The sequence below is a fragment of the Taudactylus pleione genome, unplaced genomic scaffold (genome assembly GCF_031769625.1).
Source record: "Taudactylus pleione unplaced genomic scaffold, aTauple2 ptg000054l, whole genome shotgun sequence".
Classification (NCBI taxonomy): Eukaryota; Metazoa; Chordata; class Amphibia; order Anura; family Myobatrachidae; genus Taudactylus; species Taudactylus pleione.
Window position 1 is genome coordinate 9,722,955 of NW_028284456.1, and position 27,905 is coordinate 9,750,859.

Here is a 27,905-nt window from a genome sequence, read left to right on the forward strand (position 1 = left end):
AGGTTATTAGGTGACAGTAATTCCTATGTACCACTCGATTGTGATCCTTTGGAGAAATATGTGGATGAGTTAAGGAGACTCTTAGTATATGGACTACATAATGGCATTTTAACCAAGGAGGAGTTCCAATATCTCCTACAGACCAATCCTACAACCCCCATATTTTATTTTCTACCAAAAATTCATAAGTCTTTGGAAAATCCCCCAGGAAGACCCATCATCGCAGGAATAGATTCGTTAACTTCACACCTGTCTGAATATGTGGACATTTTTTTATGTAAATATGTGAAAGAACTTCAATCGTATTTAAAAGACACTACTAATTTATTACAAATTTTAAAAGGGATGGAATGGAAAGCAACTTATTCATGGGTCACAATTGATGTTCAATCCTTATACACATGTATTGAACATGGTAAAGGGATCAATGCTTGTAGAGAATATTTTGAAGTGGACCCAACAATGAGCACTACACACAAAGAATTTTTATGTGATTTAATGTCTTTTATTCTGGATCATAATTATTTTAAATTTTTACACCAATTTTATCGGCAAATTTGCGGCACTGCTATGGGGACAACTTTTGCCCCTAGCTTTGCCAATCTTTTTATGGGATGTTGGGAAAAGAATTATGTCTATGAAAATAATCCATTTAGAAATAACATCATATTTTTTAAGAGATATATAGATGATATTCTGATAATATGGGAAGGGTTGGAGGAAGATTTCCAATTGTTTTTAAATCACATTTCAGAGAATAATATGAATTTGAAATTCACATCGAAAATAAATAAGAGTACTATTGAACTTCTGGATTTGGTTCTACGTGGAGAAGAAAACACGATCATTACAAAGAACTTCATAAAGGAAGTAGATACCAATAGTTATCTTCATTTTAAGAGCGGACATCTAAGAAGATGGAAAGAGAATATTCCGTACTCACAATTTCACAGAATAAAAAGAAATTGCAGTGAAACACAAACATGTAACGAGCAAATCCAAACATATACAAATCGATTTTTAGAGAAAGAATATCCTCCAAGGTTATTATTGGAAGCAAAGGAGAAAATGGATACCATGGAGAGAAATATGTTATTGGAATATAAGAATGTGGAAGAGGAAGAGAAGAATATCATCCCATTCATCACAACATATAATGCACAGGAGAGAGACATTAAGATTTCCCTTAATAAGCATTGGAAGATCCTTCTAATGGATCCAGTCTTAAAAGAAATTCTACCACCCAGACCCCCCATTGTATTCAGAAAGGCAAGGAATCTCAAAGATTCTCTAGCACCTAGTATGTTAAGTGATATTAATATTTCAAAATCCAACATTATCCATAACTGTCCAGGGAGTTACAAATGTGGTAAGTGCAATATATGCAAATTTTTACATCGGCAGAGAAAAAACTTCAGTAATTCTGCAAATACCAAGGAATACAAAATTAAACAACATCTTAATTGCAATTCAACTTCAGTCATTTACCTCTTGGAATGTTCATGTGGAATAAAATACGTAGGAAAGACCAAACGACCTTTAAAACTTCGTATACAAGAACATATAAGGAATATCAAGAACAAGGTGGAGACTCATATGGTGTCAAGACACTTTATTTCACACCATAGATCGGATCCAGATGACCTAACGTTCAAAGCTATAGAACATGTGGAATTGGGAGAGAGAGGAGGAGATCTTGCAAATAAATTATCCAAACGTGAGATGTTCTGGATTTTCGAATTGGACACTATGACTCCTAGAGGATTTAACGATAATTATGAGATAGCACCATTTCTTTAATGAAGATGAAAAAGATAAAAGGGATTTCATGTTAGGTCCTAATATAACCTACCGTCATACCTGGGTTAGAGCGCCCAATCTCGTCTGATCTTGGAAGCTAAGCACCATTGGGCCTGGTTAGTACTTGGATGGGAGACCTCTATGGAAGACCAGGTACGGTAGTATCTTTATGTGACATATAAGCATGAATCCCCCAAGACATACGACCTAAGAAGAATTCTCTGATTTATAAATCCGAAGATGGGAGTAAGAATTTCCAGAATGCAACAATATCGATTACATGTTTCAAGACTCACATAAGAACCAATTGACCCTACAGAGTGAAAAGACTATATATATATATATGCATATATATATATGCATATGAACTATAATATCCCTAAAGAAGATTGCCATCCACCATTTTTTTTTAAGAAGAATTTTTAATATCATCATTACTTATTATTTTTTAAGGATGTACTATATTAGTCCCCAATAGTATGATTTTAGGATTTTTTACTAGTGTCCACATATAAGTTTACATTATACATCAATATATGTGATATTTATTTATTTATGGAGTTGTTTGAATTCTAGTTATGATTCTGAATAGGTGTGGAGAATAATTAGAAACTGTCACAATCTCTCATCATTTTTTAGAGTCCAAGCATATGGCTGGTTATATATATTTAAACTAATATTGTCATCCATTATTCCATATAGGAAATAATAACTAAACTACTATCCTCAGGATTATAAATAACATGATGCAGATGGGAGCATAAATATGGCAAAGAAAATGGAACTTATGAGAGTAGCAAGATGGCCGCGGGCAAAGGAGACATTTAGAGTACAAAGATGGAGGCCGCCAGAAACTGGAGATGCTTTGACGCTGGACGTGACACACGTGACAGGCGGACGAGTGGATAAAAGGTCCTATCCTGCACAAGGAAGGAGGAGGCATAGCGCGCAATGGGGACGTTGACAACGGAGGAGGAAGTGATGTAGTGAATTGCTCAAGTAAGGGCGGAAGGACCGCGATGCACGAATAACAAGGGCGGAAGTGACGCGACGCGATACACAGCAAGGAAGGAGTAATATGCTAGCAAATAATTTATATTTAGGAAACAGACTTCCAATTTAATAATGTTTTAATAAAGGAAATGGCCTAATGTGATTCTAAGTGGTTACTCCACTTTAATAGAGAGGAACTGTTTAGAAAACCGGAAGTGATGTCACTAAGGAGCTCTGTCAATTCTTGTTTGTCATTATTAGAAGGGGTATAAATATTGGATACCCCACAGGAGCTAAAATATCCCTTGAAGAAGTCCAGGATACGGACGAAACCCGTTGGAGGCTGCTATTATCTTTCCATTCATGAACTTGCCATTTTTATCAGATAAGCTACGATTTTTATTCCTATTTATTCTGATAAATCTATAGTCCTTTTTTATATATACACATTTTTGTCCTTGGTTTTATGTGTTTTTATGTCATTTATCCTTCATGTAGGAGGATATCTATTGTTGTGTCTGATTAAAACTAATTTATGTTATTTTAAATGAATTTTTGCACTTTTATTGATTCACATTTTAAATTATTTATGCATTTTTTGCACATGTTTATGGAATGTTATGATTGTTAATTTAGTTTATGATCCTTGAAGGATCTCTGCAATAGCACTTTAGTCATATAGACCGTTGTTATTTTATAAGTTATACTTTATATATAATAAATTGCATAAATATTTGAGGATAATGATAATTTGATATTACTATCCTGGCATTAGCACTTTTATTGCACGATATCACTTTATATTGTTAGCACTTTATAATAAGTTATATAAGCACAGTAGGCGCTCTATACCAGCTCCTTGTATTTTCTATTTGTTTGTATATGTAATAGATCACCACTGTTACATTATTTTGCTGGTTGAGCTGACACTCACACATTTTTGGGGGTGCATTATAATAGTGTCACATTATTACAAATTTTAGTGTGAGACAATAGACACACAACTGATAAAAATACCACATTGAGGGATTTGCACCCAACTGGCGCTGTGATCTTCTGCTGCATATATATATATATATATATCCAGAACACAAAGGCGGTACTCCAAGTCTGATATCTAAAGTGAATAAATCAGGTGCTGTTTACTCAACGTTTCGGGATCCAGGATCCCGAAATGTCAATTAAGCAGCACCTAATTTATTCACTTTAAATACCAGACTTAGAGTGCCACCTTTGTGTTCTGGTTGTGTCAGGGGTACATGCTCCCAAGGCACCCAAGCAAGAATTTAAGAGGGACCAGCTGCCTACAGAGTGCCGGATATTGATGCTTTATATATATATATATATATATATATATATATATTGTTCAAAAGTTTGGGGTCACTTACAAATTTCCTTATTTTTTGAAGAAAAGCACTGTTTTTTTTCAATGAAGATAACATTAAATTAATCAGAAACACACTCTATACATGTTAATGCGTCCGGCTCTGAATCAGGACCATAGTGTCTAAGTTGTAGGTACATGTAAAACTGTTTATTGTCTATACCATATTTACTAACCAAATCCTGGAATGAGAGCAAAGCCCCCCCAGGGTCAAAGACATCCTTCATTTTTGCAATACCTTTAACGCCCCAGGTCTGGAATTGTGAATTTTCCAGTCCTGGCTGGAAGCTAGGATTTCCACAAAGCATTATGTCAGGAGAGATCAGTGGATTTCTGTTTAATGATCTGTTAATGGCCCACCACGACAGATACGTGTCCCTGAATAAAATGTTATGTATGACCATCTGAGGAAGAGAGCCTCTTGGGGTGTGCAATAATGTGCCAGGTGCAAATGGGGAGAGTTATGATTTTTCAATCTCCAAATTAACATAATAAGATCTACAATGCAGCCAATCGACACATATCGGAAATGAATCGCGCGAGTAAAGGCAAGTATATCTGGTACTACTAATCCTCCATCTTTTCTTTGTAATTTAATTTTTGCTGCAGAAAAGCGCGGCTTTTTACCAAGCCATAAAAAGGTAGAGATCATTTTATTCCATGCTGCAATATCTGACTGCGTCATTTTTATGGGTAACATTTGAATAATATATGATAGTTTTGGAAATATAATACTCTTTATAACCGCAACGCGGCCTAATAGAGATAGCGGGAGAGAACCCCAATTCTGAAAACATAATGATATACTCCGCATAGTATCAATGTAATTGGCTGCATATAGATCCTGCAATCTGGATGTTATATATATACCCAGGTATTTCAACTTAGAAGACGCTCTTTGAAATTGAGAAGTAACCACTAGTACCTCAGGCGATACCGGCGTCAAAACCAAAGGGAGGAGCTCCGACTTAGCCCTATTAACTTTACATCCAGAAAATGATCCAAATTCAGTTATGGTCTTAAAAATGGCAGGAATAGTTATACACGGGTCTTCCATAAAAAGCAACATGTCATCCGCAAACAAAGCCAGTTTCAATTCATTGCGGCCAATTTTGATCTCACTAAAATTAGATACCGTAAGTCTCTAACAGCTATGGCTAACGGCTCAATTGCAATCGCAAAGAGTAAGGGTGAAAGTGGGCAGCCCTGCCGTGTGCCATTTTGTAATAATACTGGGTCAGACAAATATCCATTACAAGCTATATGTGATTAGGGAGAAGTATGCAGCATTAGTACGATAAAGTCCTCCGGAAATCCAAACCTTCTCATTGCCTCATATAAATGATCCCAGGAAACAAGATCGAAAGCCTTTTCGGCATCAAGGGACAAAATATATTGTGGGCATGAAGATACAGAGGATGATACCGACTGGAGCGCCGCAAGGACTTTTCTAATGTTACAAACAGAATGTCGCCCACATATGAAACCAGTCTGGTCAGGGAGAATCAGTTTAATTCTGTCCGCCAAGATCTTTGTCAAGATCTTGTAGTCAGTATTTAGAAGTGAAATAGGGCGATATGAGTTTGGAAGTTCTAAATCTCTATTGGGTTTGGGTAACACTTTAATAATGGCATCATTAAAGTATCTTGGGAGTTGGTGCGTACTAATAATAGAATTAATAGCCTCCGTAAGTGTTTCACATATACGAGGAAGCATAAGCTTATAGCACTCTCCTGTGAACCCATCAGGGCCAGGGGCTTTCATAGGCTTAATCTTTTGAATTCACCTACACACCTCCTCCTGAGACACAGGTGCACAGATATCCTTAACTACTTCTGCATCTAAACATGGTAAAGTTATATTTGCCCAAAACGCTGATTTGGCCTGTGTGTTTATCTGAGGTTGAGTATATAGATTATCGAAAAATAAGCTAAATACCTCTGCAATATCTTGACTATTAGAAGTTAATGATTGATCTGTTTTGTGTTTATGTTTAATATTGGCGGAGGGTTGCGAGCCTCTCATTAGATTAGAAAGTAACCGTCCCACTTTGTTTCCATATTTATAAAATCTAAATGAGTCAAGAAATAAACTATCTCCCTGCTTTGATAAAATTTCATCAAAATGAACCTTGGTGTCTGTGTATTTTTTTTTGTAGTAAGGGAAGGATTAGATTTAAATAATTGATAAGACTCCGTCAGGGATGCCTGGGATTGTTTATAAAGTGAAAGAAACTCTTGACGCCTATATTCTATTATGCGACCTCTAATTACCGCCTTAGAAGTTTGCCAAAATGTTAGTGGATCATCTTTTGCATGTTGTATATTATCCAATCGGAATTCCTTCCAGAAGGACTCAACCTTTTCCCTAAATTTAGTGGATGAGGCAAATTGCAACGGGAATCTCCACTGTCTAAATGGACCCCTATCTATCGTGGTGGAAACCAACATCCATACCAGTGAGTGATCTGAGAGGCACATCGGTTCAGTTTCCATCTCCAGAATGCTAGGAAATAAGGCATCTGCCACAAAAATATAATCTATTCTCGATAGCGTGCCATGCGCAGCAGACAAACATGTATATTCCCTGTCCAAGGGATGATGCGCTCTCCATGTATCAGTGAGTTTCAGCTGTTCTGCAAAGTGGGAAAGGCCTAATCTAGGAATACGGTTATTAATATTAGCTTTGGAATTAGAGTCCATGTATCTGGAGGTAAGTAAATTGAAATCCCCCCCTACAATTAGGGGAAAAGACATGAATGGGTATAATTGCGTAAGCAATGATTGGAAAAAAGTCTTACTATATGAGTTGGGGGCGTATACTGTACATAACATATCTAGTTTGTTCAATAAAGAGATCTGCAATGAGGTATCTACCCTCCGGGTCAATCACTGTAGAAATTAGATCTATCTGTACTTGCTTCCTGGTCAGAATCAAAACACCTCTAGCCTTAGATGTAAAAGGCGCTGAAGCCAGCACAGACCATCCCAAAGTATTTAGTTTAAGAATTTCCGGGGGGAGGAGATGTCTCCTGCAAAAAAACAATATCCAAATGAAGTTTTGTTAAGTATATTATTAATTTCTTCATCTTAATAGGAGAGTGTATACCTCCTACATTCCAGGACCCTATTTTAAGTGTACCCATAGTTTCCTATCCAGTACATAACCAATATAGTCAGTTCCGCAATCATAGTGATAAAAAAATTATAATAAGACACTACATATTGTTCACATTGTTCCGCTATCAAACAGCGAATAAAAGGGGGATCTAGGATGGGGAAGAACACGAGGAGGGAAAGACAAAAACATATATAAGGCATAGGATTGCCTTTAGTAACACAAACAATCAAACTCTCATTGATCCCATCTGGGATCGGAGAGAACAAAAAAGCAATGGACTTCTCAGTCTTGTCAAACCACATTGGAAGAATATGTGCTGTGAGAGAGCTCCAAACCAGCTCCACCATATTTATATAGTATAACATAAAAAAGAATTGCTGCCTTAACATTTCTAAATGAATATGTAACATGCTGCATTCAGTAACATAAATAATGTGAATACCTCCGACTTATCTATGATATTAAGCTTATTATTATAAGCCAATCCTCACAAGAGTATAATATATATATATATATATATATATATATATATATAGTATACTATAGCAGAATCGGGACCAGAGAATAATCCAAAGATATAATATTGAAATCCGTACACGATTCAAAAAAAAAAAGGAAAGAAAAATATATCAGACATGAGGATAAACATATATCTATCATCAGAAATTAGGTATATATCCATATATCCATACAAACATATACTAATATCAATAGCAAGCAGGAGGAATATCAAAACACATTCATATATTTTCAGGTTTCATCAGAAGTAGCCTGAACAGCCTCTTCCACATAGGCCTCTGCATCTGGGGCCGTAGTAAAATCTTTGAATGAGTCTCCTTCGAAAAGACGCAGACAGGCCGGATACAATAGTGCAAATTTGCGATTAAGCTGAACCAGGCGAGAACAAACCGGGGATAATGCTTTTCGAGCTCTCTTTTTTATATTCCAGCTCCTGGAATATAAAAAATTTTGAATTGTTCCACAAAAGCTCCTTAATTCTACAAGAGGCAGACCATATCGCTTCCTTATGGAGCAGTTTAAACATCGGAACAGAACCACACGAGGTCTCGAATTTGATTGCATCCGGGCAGGACCCGTTCTGCGAGCCCTTTCTATTACAAGATCAGAGTAGACATCTTGAACTTTAAGAATTTCAGGTAAGGTGTTCCGCAGGAAATTATATAGTGCAGGGCCTTTTTAAAGATTCTGGGAGACCAACCACTCTCAGGTTGTTATGCCTGGACCTGTTTTCCAGATCATCAAGTTTAGCCCATATTTGGTTATCAGATTTCTGAAGCTTAGCAGTCACAGACTTTAATGCATTTATATCTTGAAAATTATCTCCACACCTGTGTTCAATCTGAGATACTCTATGGGCAGGCTGCAGAATCTGCCCTTTTATATCATCCACTGCCTGCTGTAAGACTGCAGACTGTTTCTGAGCCTGCTCTTTGAGGAGAGGACCAACAGTCTCCTTTATTGCATGTACCACATCTGCATATGATAAGGACTCACGTGTACCAGGTGGACCAGGTGCAGGAGGTGAGACAGTGTCCTTTCTCCCTGTCTCAGTATTTGCAGAGGGGGAGAGACTGGGCTGATCTGCCGGAGCTCCAGCAGCACGAGTAGTCGTGGCGGCCATCTTGGATTGCGGGGATAGACGGCTGCGCTCCTGACGGGGTCTCTGTTGTTTGCTGGGCATGAGAGGGAGCAAATACCTCTCCATGCACAGCCAGCCAGGTAAGGAGAGGACGCAGGGGCACTGCAGCTGCAAATAGAAGCCACTTAGCGGCTGTAAATACTGTAATGGCGGAGCCGATAGTGGAGCTGAGATGAAAAGCAGCTCACTTCATCCTAGCCGGAACCGGAAGTCAACATCTGGTTTTTAAAGGACTATCTACATAGGTGTATAGAGGCCCATTTCCAGCAACCACCACTCCAGTGTTCTAATGGTACATTGTGTTTGCTAAGCGTGTTAGAAGACTAATGGATGATTAGAAAACCCTTAAAAACCCTTGTGCAATTATGTTAGCACAGCTGAAAACGGGTTTGCTTGTTAGAGAAGCTATAAGACTGGCCTTCCTTTGAGCTAGTTGAGTATCTGGAGCATCACATTTGTGGGTTCGATTATACTCTCCAAATGGCCAGAAAAAGAGAACTTTCATGTGAAACTTGACAGTCTATTCTTGTTCTTAGAAATGAAGGCTATTCCATGCAAGAAATTGCCAAGAAACTGAACATTTCCTACAAAGGTGTGTACTGCTCCCATCAGAGAAGAGCACAAACAGGCTCTAACCAGAGTAGACAGAGAAGTGGGAGGCCCCGGTGCACAACTGTGCAAGAAGACAAGTACATTAGAGTCTCTAGTTTGAGAAATAGACACCTCACAAGGCCTCAACTGGCAGCTTCATTAAATGGTACCCACAAAACGCCAGTGTCAACGTCTACAGTGAAGAGGCGACTCCAGGATGCTGGCCTTCTAGGCAGAGTGGCCAAGAAAAAGCCATATCTGAGACTGGCCAATAAAAGGAAAAGTTTAATTTGGGCAAAAGAACACAGACATTGGACAGAGGAAGATTGGAAAAAAGTGTTATGGAGAGATGAATCGAAGTTTGAGGTGTTTGGATCACACAGAAGAATATTTTTTAGACGAAGAACAAGTGAAAAGATGCTGGAAGAGTGCCTGACACCATCTGTCAAGCATGGTTGAGGTAATGCGATGGTCTGGTGCTGATAAAGTGTGAGATTTGTACAAGGTAAAAGGGAATTTGAATAAGAAAGGCTATCACTCCATTTTGCAATGCCATGCCATACCCTGTGGACAGCGCTTGATTGGAGCCAATTTCCTCCTCCAACAGGACAATGACTGAAAGCACACCTCCAAATTATGCAAGATCTATTTAAGGAAGAAGCAGCTGGTATTCTGTCTGTAATGGAGTGGCCAGACCAGTCACCAGATCTCAACCCCATTGAGCTGTTGTGGGAGCAGCTTGACTGTATGGTACGCAAATCCAACTTGTAGGAGGTGCTTTAGGAAGCGTGGGGTGAAATTTCTTCAGATTACCTCAACAAATTAACAGCTAGAATGCCAAAGGTCTGCAATGCTGTAATTGCTGCAAAAGGAGCATTCTTTGACGAAAGCAAAGTTTGAAGGACAAAATTATTATTTCAAATAAAAATCATTATTTCTAACCTTGCCAATGTCTTGACTATATGTTCTATTCATTTTGCAACTCATTTGATAAATAAAAGTCAGTTTTCATGTAAACCACAAAATTGTCTGAGTGACCCCAAACTTTTGAACGGTAGTGTGTGAGTGTGTATATGTATATATATATATATATATATATATATATATATACGTCCCCTCTATGCTGGCACTCTGTCACACAAACAGCAAAGTTCTTCCGGTGCCTGTCCAAATATCTCATGTAAATCCACCAAAAACGGGACGGCACTCAGAGATTTAGTATGCAAAACATATATTGTAGAAAAGCATCCAAAGCAGCAGCAACGTTTCGAGGTGTACCCCTCTTTCTCAAGCCTTAGGACAACAGACAAACAACACATAGACAAACTTACCCAGTTTAAAAAGCCCCGTTCGTTCATCGCTCCACCTGCGTTGCTCCCACGAGGGCCGCCCACCAGAAACTGCATCTGACACACTTCCGGAGCCTGCATTTCACCGTTGCCAGGCAACCACCGCATCACCTTCCAGTACACTTCCTGGTTGTGAGCGCAGCCCCCGGTTCCTACAGTGATACCACCAAGCTGTTAACGGCCCAAAATTAGACCTGAGCACCAATTGATACCATGGACCAGCGATTACACCACAGCCAGCCCCATTATCAAGCGAGCCACTCGGGCGCTATGGCCGTTAATAACCACGGATAAGGACTTATCTACCTTTAAAACCAGCAGACCGGTGGCAGCCTTTAGACGAGGCCGGAATCTCCGAGATATGCTTGTCCATACGGACATTACGGGACGAAATATACCACGTGAACCAAACGTTTATGTGAAAGCTCCTGGATGCTACAGATGTACTAATTGTATAACCTGTAAAAGTTTAATTAACAGTAATCAGTTTCAACATCCGCACAGGGAGAAGAGCTATAAGATCAATCATGTATTGACATGTACATCGATGTTTGTAGTGTATATTATAATCTGCCCATGTGGCCTGTATTATGTGGGGCAAACTACTCGAAAATTCCGGGAACGGATGGCTCTACATCGATCTTCGATAAAATTGGCTTTGGCTGGTAGAGAAAATGAACAGCCGGTAGCTCGTCATATTAAAGAGATGGGTCATCCTCTGACATCGTTGAGATACATCATTATCGATCACGTAAAGGAATCCCTGAGAGGAGGTGCCCGCTCGAAAATTCTACTAAACAGAGAAGCACAGTGGATATTTAGATTGGAGACGACACGTCCTAAAGGCTTAAACGATAAAATTAACTGGAATATTTTGTGAGCTGACTGTAGTTGGGGGACTATACTGATCAGATTTAATGGTTCCTATGTATTAGATGGATGTAACTCTAGAATTGTATGTATACTGATGGTTACTGCTCTACTGGTTGTGGGGATATGTTTGTATGTACTGTAGTCCACATGAGATGTGGATTAGTTGGTTGAATGTAGCTGTAGATTTCTGTGATTTTATATGCACTAGATTGATATGTAGGGGTTAATGGGATGACCCTGTCCGCTTATTGTTCCCTTAGTTACCTCCTGACTTGGGCGTGTATACCCCCCGTGATGAGCGCTGACAATGCACTAACAGCTTGGTGGTATCACTGTAGGAACCGGGGGCTGCGCTCACAACCAGGAAGTGTACTGGAAGGTGATGCGGTGGTTGCCTGGCAACGGTGAAACGCAGGCTCCGGAAGTGCGTCAGATGCAGTTTCTGGTGGGCGGCCCTCGTGGGAGCAATGCAGGTGGAGCGATGAACGAACGGGGCTTTTTAAACTGGGTAAGTTTGTCTATGTGTTGTTTGTCTGTTGTCCTAAGGCTTGAGAAAGAGGGTTACACCTCGAAACGTCGCTGCTGCTTTGGATGCTTTTCTACAATATATTTTTTGCATACTAAATCTCTGAGTGCCGTCCCGTTTTTGGTGTATTTATATATATATATTTATATATATATATATATATATATAATTTTTTTCATTTTTGTTTTCCATTTTCACTTCTAGACAAAACAAAGTGAAGCTGCGCTTATCACCTCTTTTGATGACAGAAAATAACTCAACACGCCATTAGTATATTTAAGACATTTTATATCAATGTATAATGTACAAATGCACATGTGTGTATATATAAAAACACAATAAACAACAATAAAATGTTTACCAACATCAATTGTGTCGACACAGGTAGGTATAGAAAGTCAAAATACCCTAAAAAATGAAAAATTTGGTGACTAATTTTTATGTAGATAAAGCAGTCAATTTAATAAAGGCATAAATCCCTAAATCCTGTGAAAGTAGGACAATTTCGCATGATTTAGGGCTTTTGTGTATTTATCAAGCTCTAATATTTGTGAAGGCTATTGCCGGCTATCACAATTAGTAGACTTCATCAGGGATTTTGTAACGGACTCCGGAACCCGAAGTGAGTGTGGACTTCTAGTCCCAGGATGCATGTGGGAGACAATACATAAATTCACAAACTCCTTGACAACTAACCGGCCTGGCTAGAGTCGCCAGGGATCTAAGCATTGCTAAGCTTCCCTGAACCTTTTTTTTTTTAACGAAGTTGTTCATCTATTATCTCCATAATGAGCAGCAATAGAAAATATCCTTTTCTGAAGGATCTTTATAAATAGATCCCAAACAACTTTGGAACTTTTAAAAGGTACTAACATTGTTATTTACCTCACTTCAAACTATTGTTCTTTGGTTCTTTAGAACTTCAGAAATGCCCTTCTATATTGTTACTGACGAGGTTTGATGTGGATGAGAAAATTATCTCTCCAGCGGTTAAGGGGTCTATGTACTAAAGCTTTATGAGAGATACTTTTTCTCGTGCAATTTTATTAACCAACCAGCTCCTAACTGTCATTTTTCAAACACCGCTTGTAAAATGCAAGTTAGAAGCTGATTGGTTAGTGCTTTATCTCTCACAATTTTCTCACTCTCCAGTCTTTGATAAATACCCCCCTAAATCCTTATGTCAAATATAATTAGTTCTCATGTGTTTCTGAAAACGGTTAAATATTTGTGAGTGAAAACTGTTAAATATTTGTGAGTGCTGTTAGTATCTCCTTTATATACAGGTAATTTAAATTTTATGTTTAGTGGCCCTTTGAATAATTCCTTCACAGCCTAGCTTTTTAACATTAGACTGCAAGTTTCTTTGGCACACTTGAGCTGGGTACACACTAGACGATATGTCGTCCGATCCCGTGGATCGGGCCAGCATATCAGTCACATCGTCTAGTGTGTACCTACTATGCACGGTCCCGCGGGTCGTTTGTCAGGGTCGTTCCATCGTCCTGCATGCACAGCCGATGGAGCGACCAAGCTGCCAACGCTGGCAAGGTCAATGGTGTCGGTGAATGCTGTATCGGGCAGTCATTCACCGGATCATGCAGTGTGAATGCCCGATATATATCGTTCATCGGCACTATTGGGCGTCGCATTGGCGGGTCACTTAGAGTGTACCCAGCCTTAATCTTACGCAAAACGTCTCATTCAGAACTATGACTCTACTAAATATGTTCTCTAAAAAATATATATTTTGGCATGCTTCATTTTTAATAAACTGCTTTTTCAATATTAAAATTAATTTAATGTACACTTAACACAGTTACAAAATTTATATCACTCCTCCACATATTGGCGAGCGGGAGGACTTTTCACAGCACAGATGCCTCAGTAAGTTCAGAGGTGTCTCTAATGAATTCAAGACCAGATTCATGTAATATTTTTTTTGGGTCCAGATTTCTTGTTCTGAATCTATTTTTCTTTCTTGCTAATCTCAAAATATTCTCAGTCTGCATATTTATATATACTACACAGCAAATCCCACAAATGGGGCCAGCTGGAATTCTTTGTTATAACTTTTTTATATTGTTTCATCAAAATAATGAAAACTGCCTGAGTAGAGAAGTGATTTTATATATGAAAGCCAGTCTATAAAACATGTACTTCTAATGTACTGTAAATGATCAACATTTTCTATTTGTTGCAGTACTTCACTATGTGTTATTTGTGGCTCCTGTAAAACTTCCCATGAAGGTTGCATAGTTATGTCAATGCTTGTGACTGCATGATACAAATCTAGGCATAGTGCAGTTGTTATGCATTCACTTACGTTGATTTTGTAGTCACTCTATCTCTACATCTCGTTACTACACATATTCCTCAGTCATGGAGTCATTGGTTGAGATTCTTGCCAATATCAAAAGTGTTTCCCATGAAACCAAATCAGTTGAATTGTCATGCCAATATGGTTCTCAGCAGTCACCCCAGTTTCTCATTTTTGATGTATATGCTTGTCCCCATCATACAACACTTTTATTGATGATATAGCCAGTATTGTCTGTAACTGACCGTACATTGCCATTTTTTCTCTCTTGACCTCAAAACACTTGTCAATTCCTTCATTATCTCATCCCTTGACTGTTGCTAAGTTCTTCTCACTGGTTTTCCCCTCAACTGTCTCTCTCCTCTCCAATCTCTCTTTAATGCTGCTGCTAGACTGATTTTTCTGTCTCACCGCTGGCTTCCTACTGTATACCCTACAGGGAAAAAATAAAAAGGAGAGATCTACTGCACTGGAAATACTGTTTTGTAAGGATATGAGTATACTGACCCCTTAAAAATAGCAATTTTTAAATTGTTGAATTATACATAGGATATATTCCTACTTGTTTTGTATACCAGGTAGAGGGGGTGCTACCACACGCATAAAGGCAAATATATTAAAATCCCAAAATAATATCTATATTAGATGCACTTAAAACTCATTAGAAGCTAAAACTTAACTTTTATTGTTACATTAAATAAAATGTATTGTTATCCAAATATCACATTTTGATTGGATAAAACATTCCTTATGTTCTTACACTATTTGTAGAATGCCACGTGAGAAAATTAGCGAAATAAAAACAGAAAATCTAGACGTGTAAAAAAAGAAATCTAATTATCTTGTGTATTTTAATTGCGCTTTAGTGGTTGTAACTACCATAGGTGCAAGGGGTGTAACTGCTATGGGGCCCAGAGATGGGGGGGCCATCTTCCATGTCAAAGTTACATGTGTTATATAAATTTTTCACCATTGCGTGATACATAGGGGCCCTTACATTCTTTGCTATGGGGCCTTCAAAAACCTAGTTACGCCCCTGTTATCAGTACCATGTATATTATTAAGGTTGAGTGAAACTGGGTATTTTCTATGTCATCTAACTTTATTCAATATTAACTGTTGCCTGCGGTTTCGCATACAATGAAATTGCTTTTGCCATATTTTTTTTTTTATTTGAGGTGTTTTATTTGTATTGCTTTGCATAGAGGCCCTGTTGCGGGAGTATCCCACGTGTCCAGCTAGCGCTATACAGACTGGTGGCAGCAGCGCCTTCATCCACCACATACATCAATGTCACTGTGTGCCCTGTGAACAGACTGCTACAGTATATAGCCTATCCTATTCAAGTGAGCGCGGGCCCAAAGCACCTCTCTCCCCGCCCCTTACGGGCCGCGCGCATGGTGCCACACCTATCTCTTTGATGATGTCAATATATATTTTTTTATTATTATTATTGCTCAGCTTTAACTTGATGGATCGAGATGAAACAAAGTGCAGGTTATTTCTAGAAGTTTCCACTACAAAATGATGCAGATTTCAGGAAAATTGTGTTTTTGCGTCAAATTGGAACAAACGGACAACGTTCTTATAATATTAGTATAGATTTAAAGTTTCTTGGTTAAATCAGATCTTTGAATACCACAGTGATCGACAATTATATGAATGTCCAACGAAAAGAAAGAGAACAAAATTATAACTTGTTTCATTATCTGCAATTTACATATAAAATCAACAATAAATATGGCTGCCAGTGATAGAACAATACATTTATAAGTTTTTAATAATAAACAATCCTCAAAATCAGATGGCAGTGTGTCATGTTTATGCTGGGAAAATTAGCAGACTATATGCAACAGCAAAGTTTGTATATTCCCAGGGGTTCCAGTCAATAGATAGAAATGAAAAAGGTTGACAATGTCTACATAGACAACAGATGTTAGGCAGGGACAAAGGGTCGACACAGAAAAGGTCAATATGGATAGAGGTCAACATGGTCAAAAGGTCCACACAAAAAAATGGTCAACAAATTTTTTTTTTCGGGTTTAGGGTTAGGCACCAGAAGGGAGGGTTAGGGTTAGGCACCAAGGCAAGTGTTAGGGTGAAGATTAGGGTTTGAAAAAAACAAAACAAAAAACATGTGTCATCCATTTTGTGTCGACCTTTTTACAATGTCAATGAGGGGCAGACTAGATGGGCCAAGTGGTTCTTATCTGCCGTCAAATTCTATGTTTCTATGTTAATGTCAACCTTTTGTACCTGTATTTCTTCATCCAAGTCGACCTTTTGTCCCTGTCAACCTATTCATCTGTTGTCTATCAAGACCAGTGATTCCCAACCTTGGTCCTCAAGGCACACTAACAGTCCTGGTTTTAGTGATATTCATGCTTGAGCACAGATGGTTAAATAAAAATAACTGAGGTACTAATTAAGTCACCTGTGCTCAAGTATGTCTATCCTTAAAACCTGGACTGTTAGCAGGGGCGTTTCTAGAGAGGAGGGGGCCCGTGTGCAGTCTCCGACACGGGTCCCCTCCTCTCCGCCCGGTGGCCGGCAGCTGTGTGTGGCCGGTGCCAGAGTCTATAATGTATGTACAGGTCACCGGGAAAATGGCCACGGCGGCCATTTTCCCTGTACTGCGCATGCGCAAACAATGGGAAAATGGCCGCCACGGCCATTTTCCAGTTGTTTTACAGCGCCAGACCCCCGCGCCGTCGTGGGACTCTGGAGAGGTAAGTAATATTATGGGTGCAGGGTGTGCGGTGCGGGGCCCCCCTGGACCCAGGGGCCCGTGTTCCCCGGACACCCTCCACCCATTATAGATACGCCCCTGACTGTTAGTGTGCCTTGAGGAATGTGGTTGGGAACCTTGATCTAGACTTTGTCTATCTTAAGCTGGGTACACACTGAGACGATGTCGGCACGATATGTCGTTTCCTTCTGATTCGGAAACGAAATATCGCCCGCATCGCTCAGTGTGTACAGCCAATATGTGTGCTTCTACAACCGCTTGCGACTTCGTCTGGTTGGCCGTGCTGCACGTCCAACCGACGATATCGTAAGCGGCCTTGTTGCGGGCAATGAAGGACGGAATGAGGTATCGTTCCGCTGTTCATTACCTCATTCTGATGTGTACCCAGAATTCGATATGTCGGCCCTATATATTGGCTGGGTACACATCGCACAGTGGGCCTGATTCAGAGCCGGACGCTCTGACCAGAGCGCTCACTCTGAATCAGTGCCCTCCTACCTAAAAATGGAGCGGCCTCCTGGCCGCTCGCATAGCTGTGGGTGACCACCCACAGCATATGCGAGCGGCCAAAAAGATGGTCGCGATGGTCAAGACCATCGCGACCATCGGGCTTGCGACGAGACTCTGCGGTAGGGTCTCGGTGACCGCAAGCCCTGGAGTGATTTTGGCTCTATCAGAGCCAAAATCACTCCCACTGACATCACTAGTGATGTCAGTGGGGCCGGACCCAGACTGGCAGCCACGCCCCCGGCACGCCCACCAAAGGAGGCGTGCTGTCAGTCACCATCGACAGCACGCCCCCTTTGGTGCGAGACCCGGAGCGGCAGCTTGGCTGTCGCTGTCCGGGTCTCGCGTATGCGCACGACGGAGCTCCCTCCGTCGTGCGCATGTGCATTGGGGTAACATCGACCCGTTTGCGAGCGTCCTGCGCTCGCGAGCGGGTCTGAATGACCCCCTGTGTGTCCCCAGCTTTATTCTTGTCTATTTTTTATATCTAACCCATTCCCACAAGGTAATAGCAGTTTGTGAATGATAAAACTGCTGTATTAGTCACAAAATATCAAGAGTGTTGTTAAATGTTTAATACATTCTATCCATTGTTTGAACAGTCAGCAAACAGAAATAGATTGTACAGTTTATCTGTCTATTAGCTTCAGTATAGGAGTATTGTATATACAAACATTAACATACATGGTACTTCTAATACAACAAATAAAACATACAATAGATTAGGTTTTCAATTACTATTTTATTTCTTTACACATCTATATTTTCTGTTTTTATTTAGCTTATTTTCTCAAATGTTGCATTCTACAAATAATGTAGGAACGTCAGAAATATTTTATTCAATTATTATGTGGTGTTTGAATAACTAGTCATTTTATTTAATACAACAATAAAAGTTAAGTTTTAGCTTCTAAAAAGTTTCAAGTTTACCTAATAAAGAATTTTTTTTATTTTGAGATTGTAATATATCCCCTACAGGATCCAATTTCAACTCTAAAGGTGCATACACACACAACGATTTTTTGAATGATTATCGTTAACGATATAGTTTATCGTTCAATCATTGAAAAAATCGTTCACTTTCTGAGTTATCGTTCATGCGCGTTCACATTTGTAGTTCAGTCAGACTGACCAACTCAACGTTTGTAGTTCAAAAAAATCTTTCATTACATTTAGTAAATTAACGATTTTAGTAAACGATTTTCGTTCATTTTACCCTTGAAAAAATGAACGAAAATCATTTACTAAAATCATTCATTTACTAAATCGTTGTGTGTGTGTGTATGCACCTTTAAGGTGCATACACACGTAACGATTTTTTGAACAATTTAACTATAACGACGTCGTTATCGTTCAATCGTTGAAAAAATCATTCAGTTTCTGAGTTATAACGATGAACGATTATCGTTCATGCGCGTTCCCGTTTGTAGTTCATTCTGACTGACCAACTGAACGATTTTCATTAAGGGAAGTTACAAAAATCGTTTGTAGTTCAAAAAATCGTTCATTACACTTTAAAAAATAAAATCTGACAGAAAATCGTTCATAAAATTGTTGGTAACAAAATTGTTGTGTGTGTATGCAGCTTAACTTTATTGATTTCCAACTTTCACTCCTGCCTCCAAATGTCTCCCATGCTGCTCCGAACCTTTGGAATGCTTTCCTGCTTCCATTTAAACTCTCCTAAAACATCCATTGCTTCAAATATTCCATCAAAACACACTTGTTCACCCTTACCCACATGATCTCTGCCTAAACCAGTATTTCCTCCAAAGTCCCCTTTACAAAATAAACTCTTGCGAGCAGGGCCCTCACCCCCTCTAGATCCACTATCTGGCCCCTCTGGTATATGTTGGTTATATAACCACATCTGTGGTTATGTGGATGTATTATTCTGTTTACTCTGTTTGTCAAGTTTTGTTCCTTGCTCTGTACTGCACTGTGAACAATTTGTCGTGCCTTAACAATAAAGGCTAATAATAAATTATATCCACGATGAACAATATCTAAAAGATTTTGATTAGCTTGTTTGTAAATATTTTGACTTATATTTGCGTTGTTGTGTGTGTATGCACAGTCACAGGCCATCCACAGACAGCACAGACGGTGTAATGGTTAGCATTACTGCCTCAGGGCACTGAGGTTATGGGTTCGTTTCCCACTGTGTGGAGTTTGTATATTCTCCCTGTGCTTGTGTGGGTTTCCTCAGAGTACTCCGGTTTCCTCCCAAACTCTAAAAATATACAGGTAGGTTAATTGGCTCCCAACAAAAATTAATAAAAAGTGGGAGGCACATATAGAAACCGTTGTAATTCCTACACCGTTCACCTGATTTGGATGTAATTACCCTCAAATTAAATCTGAAAGTCTGCAGTTAAAGCACATCTTGTTTGTTTCATTTCAAAGCCATTGTGGTGGTGAATAGAGGCCAAAATATGAAAATTCTGTCAATGTCCCAATATTTATGGACCTGACTGTAGATTGTAAGCTCCACTGGGGCAGGGACTGATGTTAATGGCCAAATATTCTCTGTAAAGCGATGCGGATTATGTATGTGCTATATAAATAACTGGTAATAAATAAATATCCCCTTTTAAAAGAAGGCAATTCAGCCCAATCACTAAAAGAGTACATCTGTAATATCTTGCCATCCATATGTGTGCCAAATTTAGTAATAGATTTAGGTGTATATTACTAACCAGCGGGTTTTCAAAGCCACCGATCGTCAGTGTCTGTGACCGATGGATTGAAACTGGCAATAGAAATAAATGCAAAGCCAATTTAACGTGTATTTCTGTTACCGCTTTAAATCTTATAAGCCATCGATGATTAGTAGCTTTGATAGCCCACTGTTTTGTAAATATGCCAGAATGGCAGTATTTGGGACAAATAACCAGATCGTTTGGTGTGTGCCATATTTGGGAACCATTATTAATTGAGCCACCTTGGTCATCAAAACAATTTCATCCTGCTGTACAGACAAGCCTAATTGTGTTGGTGGTATCCACAGAAATGTAAAACATCTTGCTTTGCATATTCCTTGTGTGCTGTTGTGCTTCCATTTTTAGATTTATAACTCTACATTTAAAATAAATATAATAGTCATATATTCAGTACCACATATAAAACTCAGTATATACTCTCGTTAACTCAAGTAGAGGATGAGCAGCTGCACGTCTGGATGTTTTCTTAAGACCAGTGTTTGATCATGAGAGAGATACAGTACATGACTCAATTTGTCGGGGTTGGAAGGGAGGAATATACCTGCTTCTCACAGGTGCTTTTCTGAACTTTATCTACATTGAATTGATTTTTCACAACTTTAAGATGTCTGAAATGTCATAAACAAGTCGTCCCTTCAACGGCTAAAACACCAAAGCGCAGTATAACATCACACATCACATACGTTATATCTTTGATGATCTCCCTTATTTTATTTCCATGGCAAACATCCAAAGGGGATAAGTGGAAGGTGCAAGTTAGATTTTCCCAGTGCTCACTTTCCACTAGACTTGCTTATCTTGTGCTTGGCACATCTCTCTGCTAATATAACAGCTTTCTGTTAGAAGCATCTGCAACAGATTCATTTTAATTCACTGGCATGTTTCTTACTGTATAATTTGCAGCAGATGTTACATCAGTCAGATAAGATACATTCATATATATAATATATATATATATATATATATATACATATACACAAATGTATTTGATATTTGTTTTTACCTATTAACAGATGGGGTGTAAGCTACGGTTTGAATTTAAGTGTACATGGGCCAAAACAGGCTTTTACAAAAATAAGTTGTCTGTAAGAAAATAACATACGTAATACTTTTATTTGCTTGTCGAAAGTTTCATGTTAATAAGACGTTCATAAAATTCTTATGTATGTTTTAAAAGGATATAATACCTAAATATTATGAGTTTAAATATTGCTTATTAACATTTTCCACAATCATTTTGCAGCTAGGGGCACTTTTCTGGTGAACTCTATGGATAATAATCAGTTTTGCTCAGCCTGAATACAATAACTAACTGCTTAAAGCTGCACGGCTACCAACATTTTACTAACTTGCTGATTCTTTACTAACCAACCCCCTTGGTTCTTCCAACACCCAGCCGAAAATCAGGACATGTGATGCTGTGGCAGGAGCTTGTGAATGAGAGGTCCCTTTCGCCACTGGCTAAGGGAATAAACTATTTAGTAAAATGTAGGCGGTAGTGCATTTTTTGCAAAACACAGAATAATTAGGTTATTTTTGTATATTTATGAAGATAAAATAGGACTGTTGCCCCTTTTCAGGGGAATTGGGTGCGGAATCCCAATAGTTCTAAATTGAGTACTAGTTTCAGATCAAGGGCCGTATTCAATTAGAGAGGAAAAGCCGTAATTGGTCAAAAAGTTTCGCCTATTGCCGCTTTTTGCATGTTCGGAACTTATCTCCTAAGCGGAGACTCAATACAATGTAATAGGCGAAAAAGTTCGCCTATGAATAGCAGGTGAAAAGAAGTGCAAAATCTTTATTTTGGGGTGCAACGCTGGGGAAATGACCCAAAACCCTTGGGACAGTCCCCCAAAGGCCAAATCTGGCTAAAAACAAAACATAAGAACACCCCAATAAAGTACTTTCATTTAGGGGCGAAAAAGTAAATTGTGGGGGGACAAGCATAAAAACTAGCAAAATAGACTTCTTGGAGGTCTGCAAGGATGCGTCAAGTATTTTTGGGATTGCAGGTGCATATAGCAGATGTCTTTTTGAATTTTTTTAAAAGTTCACTTTAGAAACATTCAAATATGCTAGCACCCATTTTCAAGTACCCCAAATTTGACTGGACTACTTTTTTTCACCAAAACTTACTGCTTTGTGCCATTTTTCACCACTTTTGCAAAGACGCTAATAAGAAGCAATTTAAACTACTTAAGTACACAAACACTTTTAGCACATATCGACATTGATTCTCTATGTGAGTGCATATTTTTTGGGGTACAGACTGATTTCCCCACTTCTGACAGTACTTTCCGCCTGTTCCGCATTTCCCGGAAAGTTGGACAGGCGAAACCTTTCCGACTTTTTGCCTCCAATTGAATATGGCCCCAAGCTGGAGTTAAATTTCACTGTTGAGAGGAACCACAAAGGATCCATGTATAGAGCTCAGGGGGCAGCTAATCCTCATGTTTTAGAATTGGGATCCAAAAATGTGTGTGTGCACTGTGAAAGATTTATGTGAGACCTCTCAGAAGGAACTTCGGGATCCCAGTGCATAGTTATAGTTATAAACTTCATTAACTATCCCACAAGACATAAATCTAATTTGTCCTGTATGATGATGAAGGGGTACCAATCCCTTTATACCACTGTTATACAGGTGTCACTGCCAAATACAGTGTGAACCCAATGGTTGCAGTGACAATACACAATAATTATGCAGTAAAACTCACAAGCTCTAAATGCAGGAGAGAGCTGGTAAACCTGCACCTGCAGCAGGATTTGTCCATCAGAACAGCCGTGCAGAAGGCTGAAGCCAGCAGTGTAGATCACCGACTGAAGGTATAGAAAGAGTGCTACTTGTAGTGTATATGCAGCAAAAATCATAGGTGGGGAGGTCCATGTATGTACCCAGCGCCGGCACCTAAACTCACTGGCAAAGGTAATCATGGTGTGCTGGCAACACCTGGGTTGGGACTCGGTGACTGTGATCAGGGCTGCCATCAGAAATTGTACCCAGTATGCATGTAACAGACAGGGCCCCCCTTATTCTCCCCCAGTGCACGCGCACACATGCACGCGCACACACACACACACGTAACATTTATACAGTAGAACACATTTTCTTTAAGAACTCTCCAAGAAAATGGATTTGGACACCAATCCATTTATACCACTTTTATGCACTTAACTTGAGAGCTCCTTGTCATTCAGTAACATTAATTATCCTTTATATTAACTCACACATTCTAAGCAGTCATACCCAGGACCTCTCCTATTGACAGGCAGGAAGGCTCCTGCAAGTACAGGAGAATATGTACACCTTTAGTTATAAACTCCTTTATTTAACACACACATTTCTCAAAGCTGCCAATACCCGTGACTCAACCCCATCACCTCTCAAATTTCAGTCAGAAAACTTATACATGGAGCTATCTGCTTCTGAAAAGTAAGTATATAACTTCTAACTATATGAAGCTACTTGTAATTGTCAGGTTAAATTAAAACCATTGCAACTAGGCAGATGTATGTAGTTTGCAGCCACACACTACAATGCTGATTATTTTTTACAAACGTATAGTGTGTGTCTCATATACCGTAGTTATAATTCGCAGGAGCAGATAGCTCCTTGTGTAAGGTATCTAACTGCTATGTGAGTGGTGATGACAGTATTTTGAAATGTGTGTATTAAATAAAGGAGGATGTGACTGCAAGTGCTTAGGAAGGTGGCCAGAGAGGAGATAGGAGCAGCCAGGCGATGATGGGGACATAAGAAGAGGAAGCTATAAGTGAGAATAATAAACAGAAAATTGACAGATGCCACTGAGCAGCGCCCCCTGCACTGCGGTGCCTTGTGCTGTGGCACATGTCGCACCACCCTAGGTAAGGCCCTTCACATTTTTTATGGGCTTACAGAACGGATTCAACATGGCACCATGGCAACTCTGAAATGATTGTTATGCCTAACTAAACACTGAGCAATTTAATTGTAATTTGATTGAGTGGATTGTAAAGTTTGGTCAGGTTAGGATCACGTGTACAGTATGTGGCCATCAGCTGACAAGCATCACCTTAACCAGACTCCGACTCTCCATGTGTACAGTGAGAAAGAGAGGAGTTATGCAAGATGACTTTCCAGGCGTTGCCTAGAGTGTTTTTCTAAAAGCAGCTGTATAGAAATGGAGTAAGTCACTCTCCAAGATACAATCCAACTAGATGGAGCTAAAATTGCACTAGGGGTATTTCCAAAAAGATATACCATCTGATGTTTATTTCTCTTTTTTTCTTTTTTCCTCCCTTGCAATGGAAATTCTGTATCTCCCAGGAAGTGTATCCAAATGTTCTCATTGGCAGATGGTATTTCTATTTGGAACTACCCCTAGTGCAATTTTGGCTCCATTTAGTTGGATTGTGTATGAACTTAGTGAACCTGGTGTTTCATTTCTTAGGGCCAAGTGCTGTTTGGTTTGTTGCCCCGTACCATTTGTATATTTAGTCTATTGTCTTCACTCTCCAAGATAGTTAAACAATATTGGCACAAAATGTACTAACAGCACTAGATGACATATAAATCAAATTAATTAAACATAGTTATTATAAAATATAGATTTTAATCTCATAAAATAGACAGATATTAACATATCAAACAGTGATACAAAATTTATATGAAATGACACACCACGAATTCCTTGAACTGTATGTGGGTAATTGTTCAGTGGACCAAACAACATAGGTATTAGAATATTCTGTTCATTTTAGGATAGTCCCCTTGTTTATATAGGCAGCTGCCTCAATTATTATAGCACTTCTGAAATAATTGTTATTCCTAACTAAGCACTAAGCAATTCTATTGGAATTTGATTGAGCGGATTGTAATGTTTGGTCAGGTTAGGATCACGTGTACAGTATGTGGTCATCAGCTGACAAGCATCACCTTCACCAGATTCCGACTCTGAAGTGGATAGATCCCCTTCTGTATTTGTACCCTGACGTCATCAGTTACTGTCCAATGTCATTCCCTACTATCCACGTGGACACAGAGGGGGAATATAAACCTGAGACGAGCGAAGCAAGCCACTGTGCCCGAAGCATGGCGAGCGAACAAATTTTTTCTTTTGGTGCCATTTATGGGCATGGAACCGCACTTCTGCCCTCACTTCACGTTACTTCCAGGTAAAAATACTGAAGGGGATCTATACCTTTCCAATCTGACGCTCCATGTGTACAGCCACATTACTCAAAGATTGTTGAACAGCAAGTTTATTCCAGTAAAAAGACAAGTTGATAATTGGGACAATATGTGTTTAATTTAGCTGTAAATAGATTGTAATATTAGAATTCACAGCAATTAACTGATTTGTAGCTTTTGATGTGAATGGAAGGAACTATTGATTAAAAGAAAATGTATCCAGTACTTTACTTTCCAAGATGTAATAATATGGACTGGCCAGATAAAATAAAATACTTTAAAAGTAAATACAGTATAAATAATTACTTGTTTTCATTGTGCCTATTGCCTACAAACAAAAAATTAAACTGCTTCACACTAGACTTGAACTTTTTTTTTTCTTTCTCTTCTTTTTGAATATACAGTAATTCATGATAAGGTGCTAATTTCTTTATAGCGCTGGATGATAAATACATCCACCACGGGTAAGTACTAATGTTAAACAAGCTACCAAAGGCACTATTAATGCGATTGAATATACAACAGCATACGTCTGTTTTTTCCTTATCAGAACTGAACTGGGGATGGCACATTTCATAGATAAATGGTTATACACTTATATAGTGCCTTGAAAAACTATTCAGTCCCCAAAATATGCTTCAGATTTGGTTGCCACAAATCATGAATTTCAAAAAGTTTGCAGAGGTTTTAAAGACACTACGTGCAATAATAGCTACCAAGGGGTTCGGCTAATTATTAATAAAGGAGAATGAGTGATTATTAACCAATAAAACAATTCTCTTTAAAAAAAAATATATATACTTTTCAGTGATAGGCAATCTGATCCTCTTCATATTACTCTTAGGGGTACATTTACTAAAGTGAGAGTTTTTAGAAGAGATTTTGCCCATAGCAACCAATCAGATTCTGGCTGTTATCTTCTAGAAGGTGCTAGTTAAATGTTAAGTAGAATCTGATTGGTTGCTATAGGCAACATCTCTTTTAAAACTCACTTCTAAAAACTCTGACTTTAGTAAATTTACCCCTTAATCTCAGTAATACATTGAAACAGCTTTACATAAGAAACAAAGAATTGAAAAGTTTTTTCTGTTTATTATTATTGATACCTTGCACGTACAGGTTAAACAACAAATTCAAACTTGCTTTCGATCTACTTTATGTTATGAGACCAGGTTGCTTTGTCAGACCCTCCTAACCAAGGGGCTGATTCAGTATTGCACATATCATTATCGAGAATCTGCACGTGCGTATGATACGTTCTGCGCATGTGCAGAATGGGTCCTGCGTTATCGCATGCAGCCTCTGCTATGCTTCTGTCTGATTGACAGGCAAAGGTATTTACTGTGCAAGGACGGGGATGGCCGGCGTTCCAGGAAACGATGGCCGTGATGGTTATCCCAGCCTGCGAAATGTCTTCAATAAAAACATTTTTATAAAAAAAAAAAAAAAACTAAATGGTAAATCAGGAGAGAGTAAATTGTAAAACATATCGGCAGGGATTTAAGCATGTAAGTTTTACTCTACAAGATGTTACATACAGAAATGCCATTTTAGTGTGACTTGTGCGTGACAACATTTTCCACCAGTAGTGGTATGTCTGTGCAACACAATGCTGTAGAAAGGTTCCCATTCCTGTGCTTGTTATATTTAGCGTGCACCAAGACAGATAGTGTCTGTTCACAGGGGTAAGTGACACCAAAGTAGGCAAAAATGATGTCAACAGAAATTGTGCAGCAACTTTCTGTGATGATTGGAGGAAGACCAACTGGTGCGCACTGCCCATCCCCCTACCCTAATCTCAGATGTTCTGCTGACAAAAAATATATCATGCATCAGTGATGTAACTAGATCATAGCAAATTAACTGACTGCTTGTTGGTTTAGCCCAAAAAAGGGCCGCCTTCACTGTGTATAGATTTAATGTACACTTTACTGCCTAGGCATAAAGCATTTGCATTTTATTACAATCAGTCACCCGTGTGCAATTTCCATGGGCCTCTCTCCACTGAAACAAATTACACCGAAACACGCACCAAAGACTGTTCTAGAGGCTTCTGCACATGCACAATACCTTTTAAAAATGGCGCCAGCACTATTTTTCTCTTGATTGCCTCAGTAATATGGCACCTACACCATAT

At 38.9% G+C, this 27,905-nt stretch overlaps 1 protein-coding gene and 1 pseudogene across 3 annotated transcripts in view; both read left to right on the top strand.

The window, feature by feature from the left end:
- Positions 1–27,905, top strand: part of BBS9 (Bardet-Biedl syndrome 9) — a 538,001-nt gene that overhangs the window by 382,154 nt on the left and 127,942 nt on the right. The window contains exon 20 of one of the 3 annotated variants that reach the window (XM_088464417.1): positions 12,031–12,083. The exons of the other annotated variants lie outside the window; for them this stretch is intronic. Coding sequence (XP_088320543.1) covers positions 12,031–12,075 — 45 coding nt within the window. The 3' untranslated portion in view covers positions 12,076–12,083. Of the gene's footprint in view, positions 1–12,030; positions 12,084–27,905 lie in introns of those variants that run through there. 3 annotated transcript variants of the gene reach the window in all.
- Positions 1,847–1,965, top strand: LOC148535239 (5S ribosomal RNA; annotated as a pseudogene).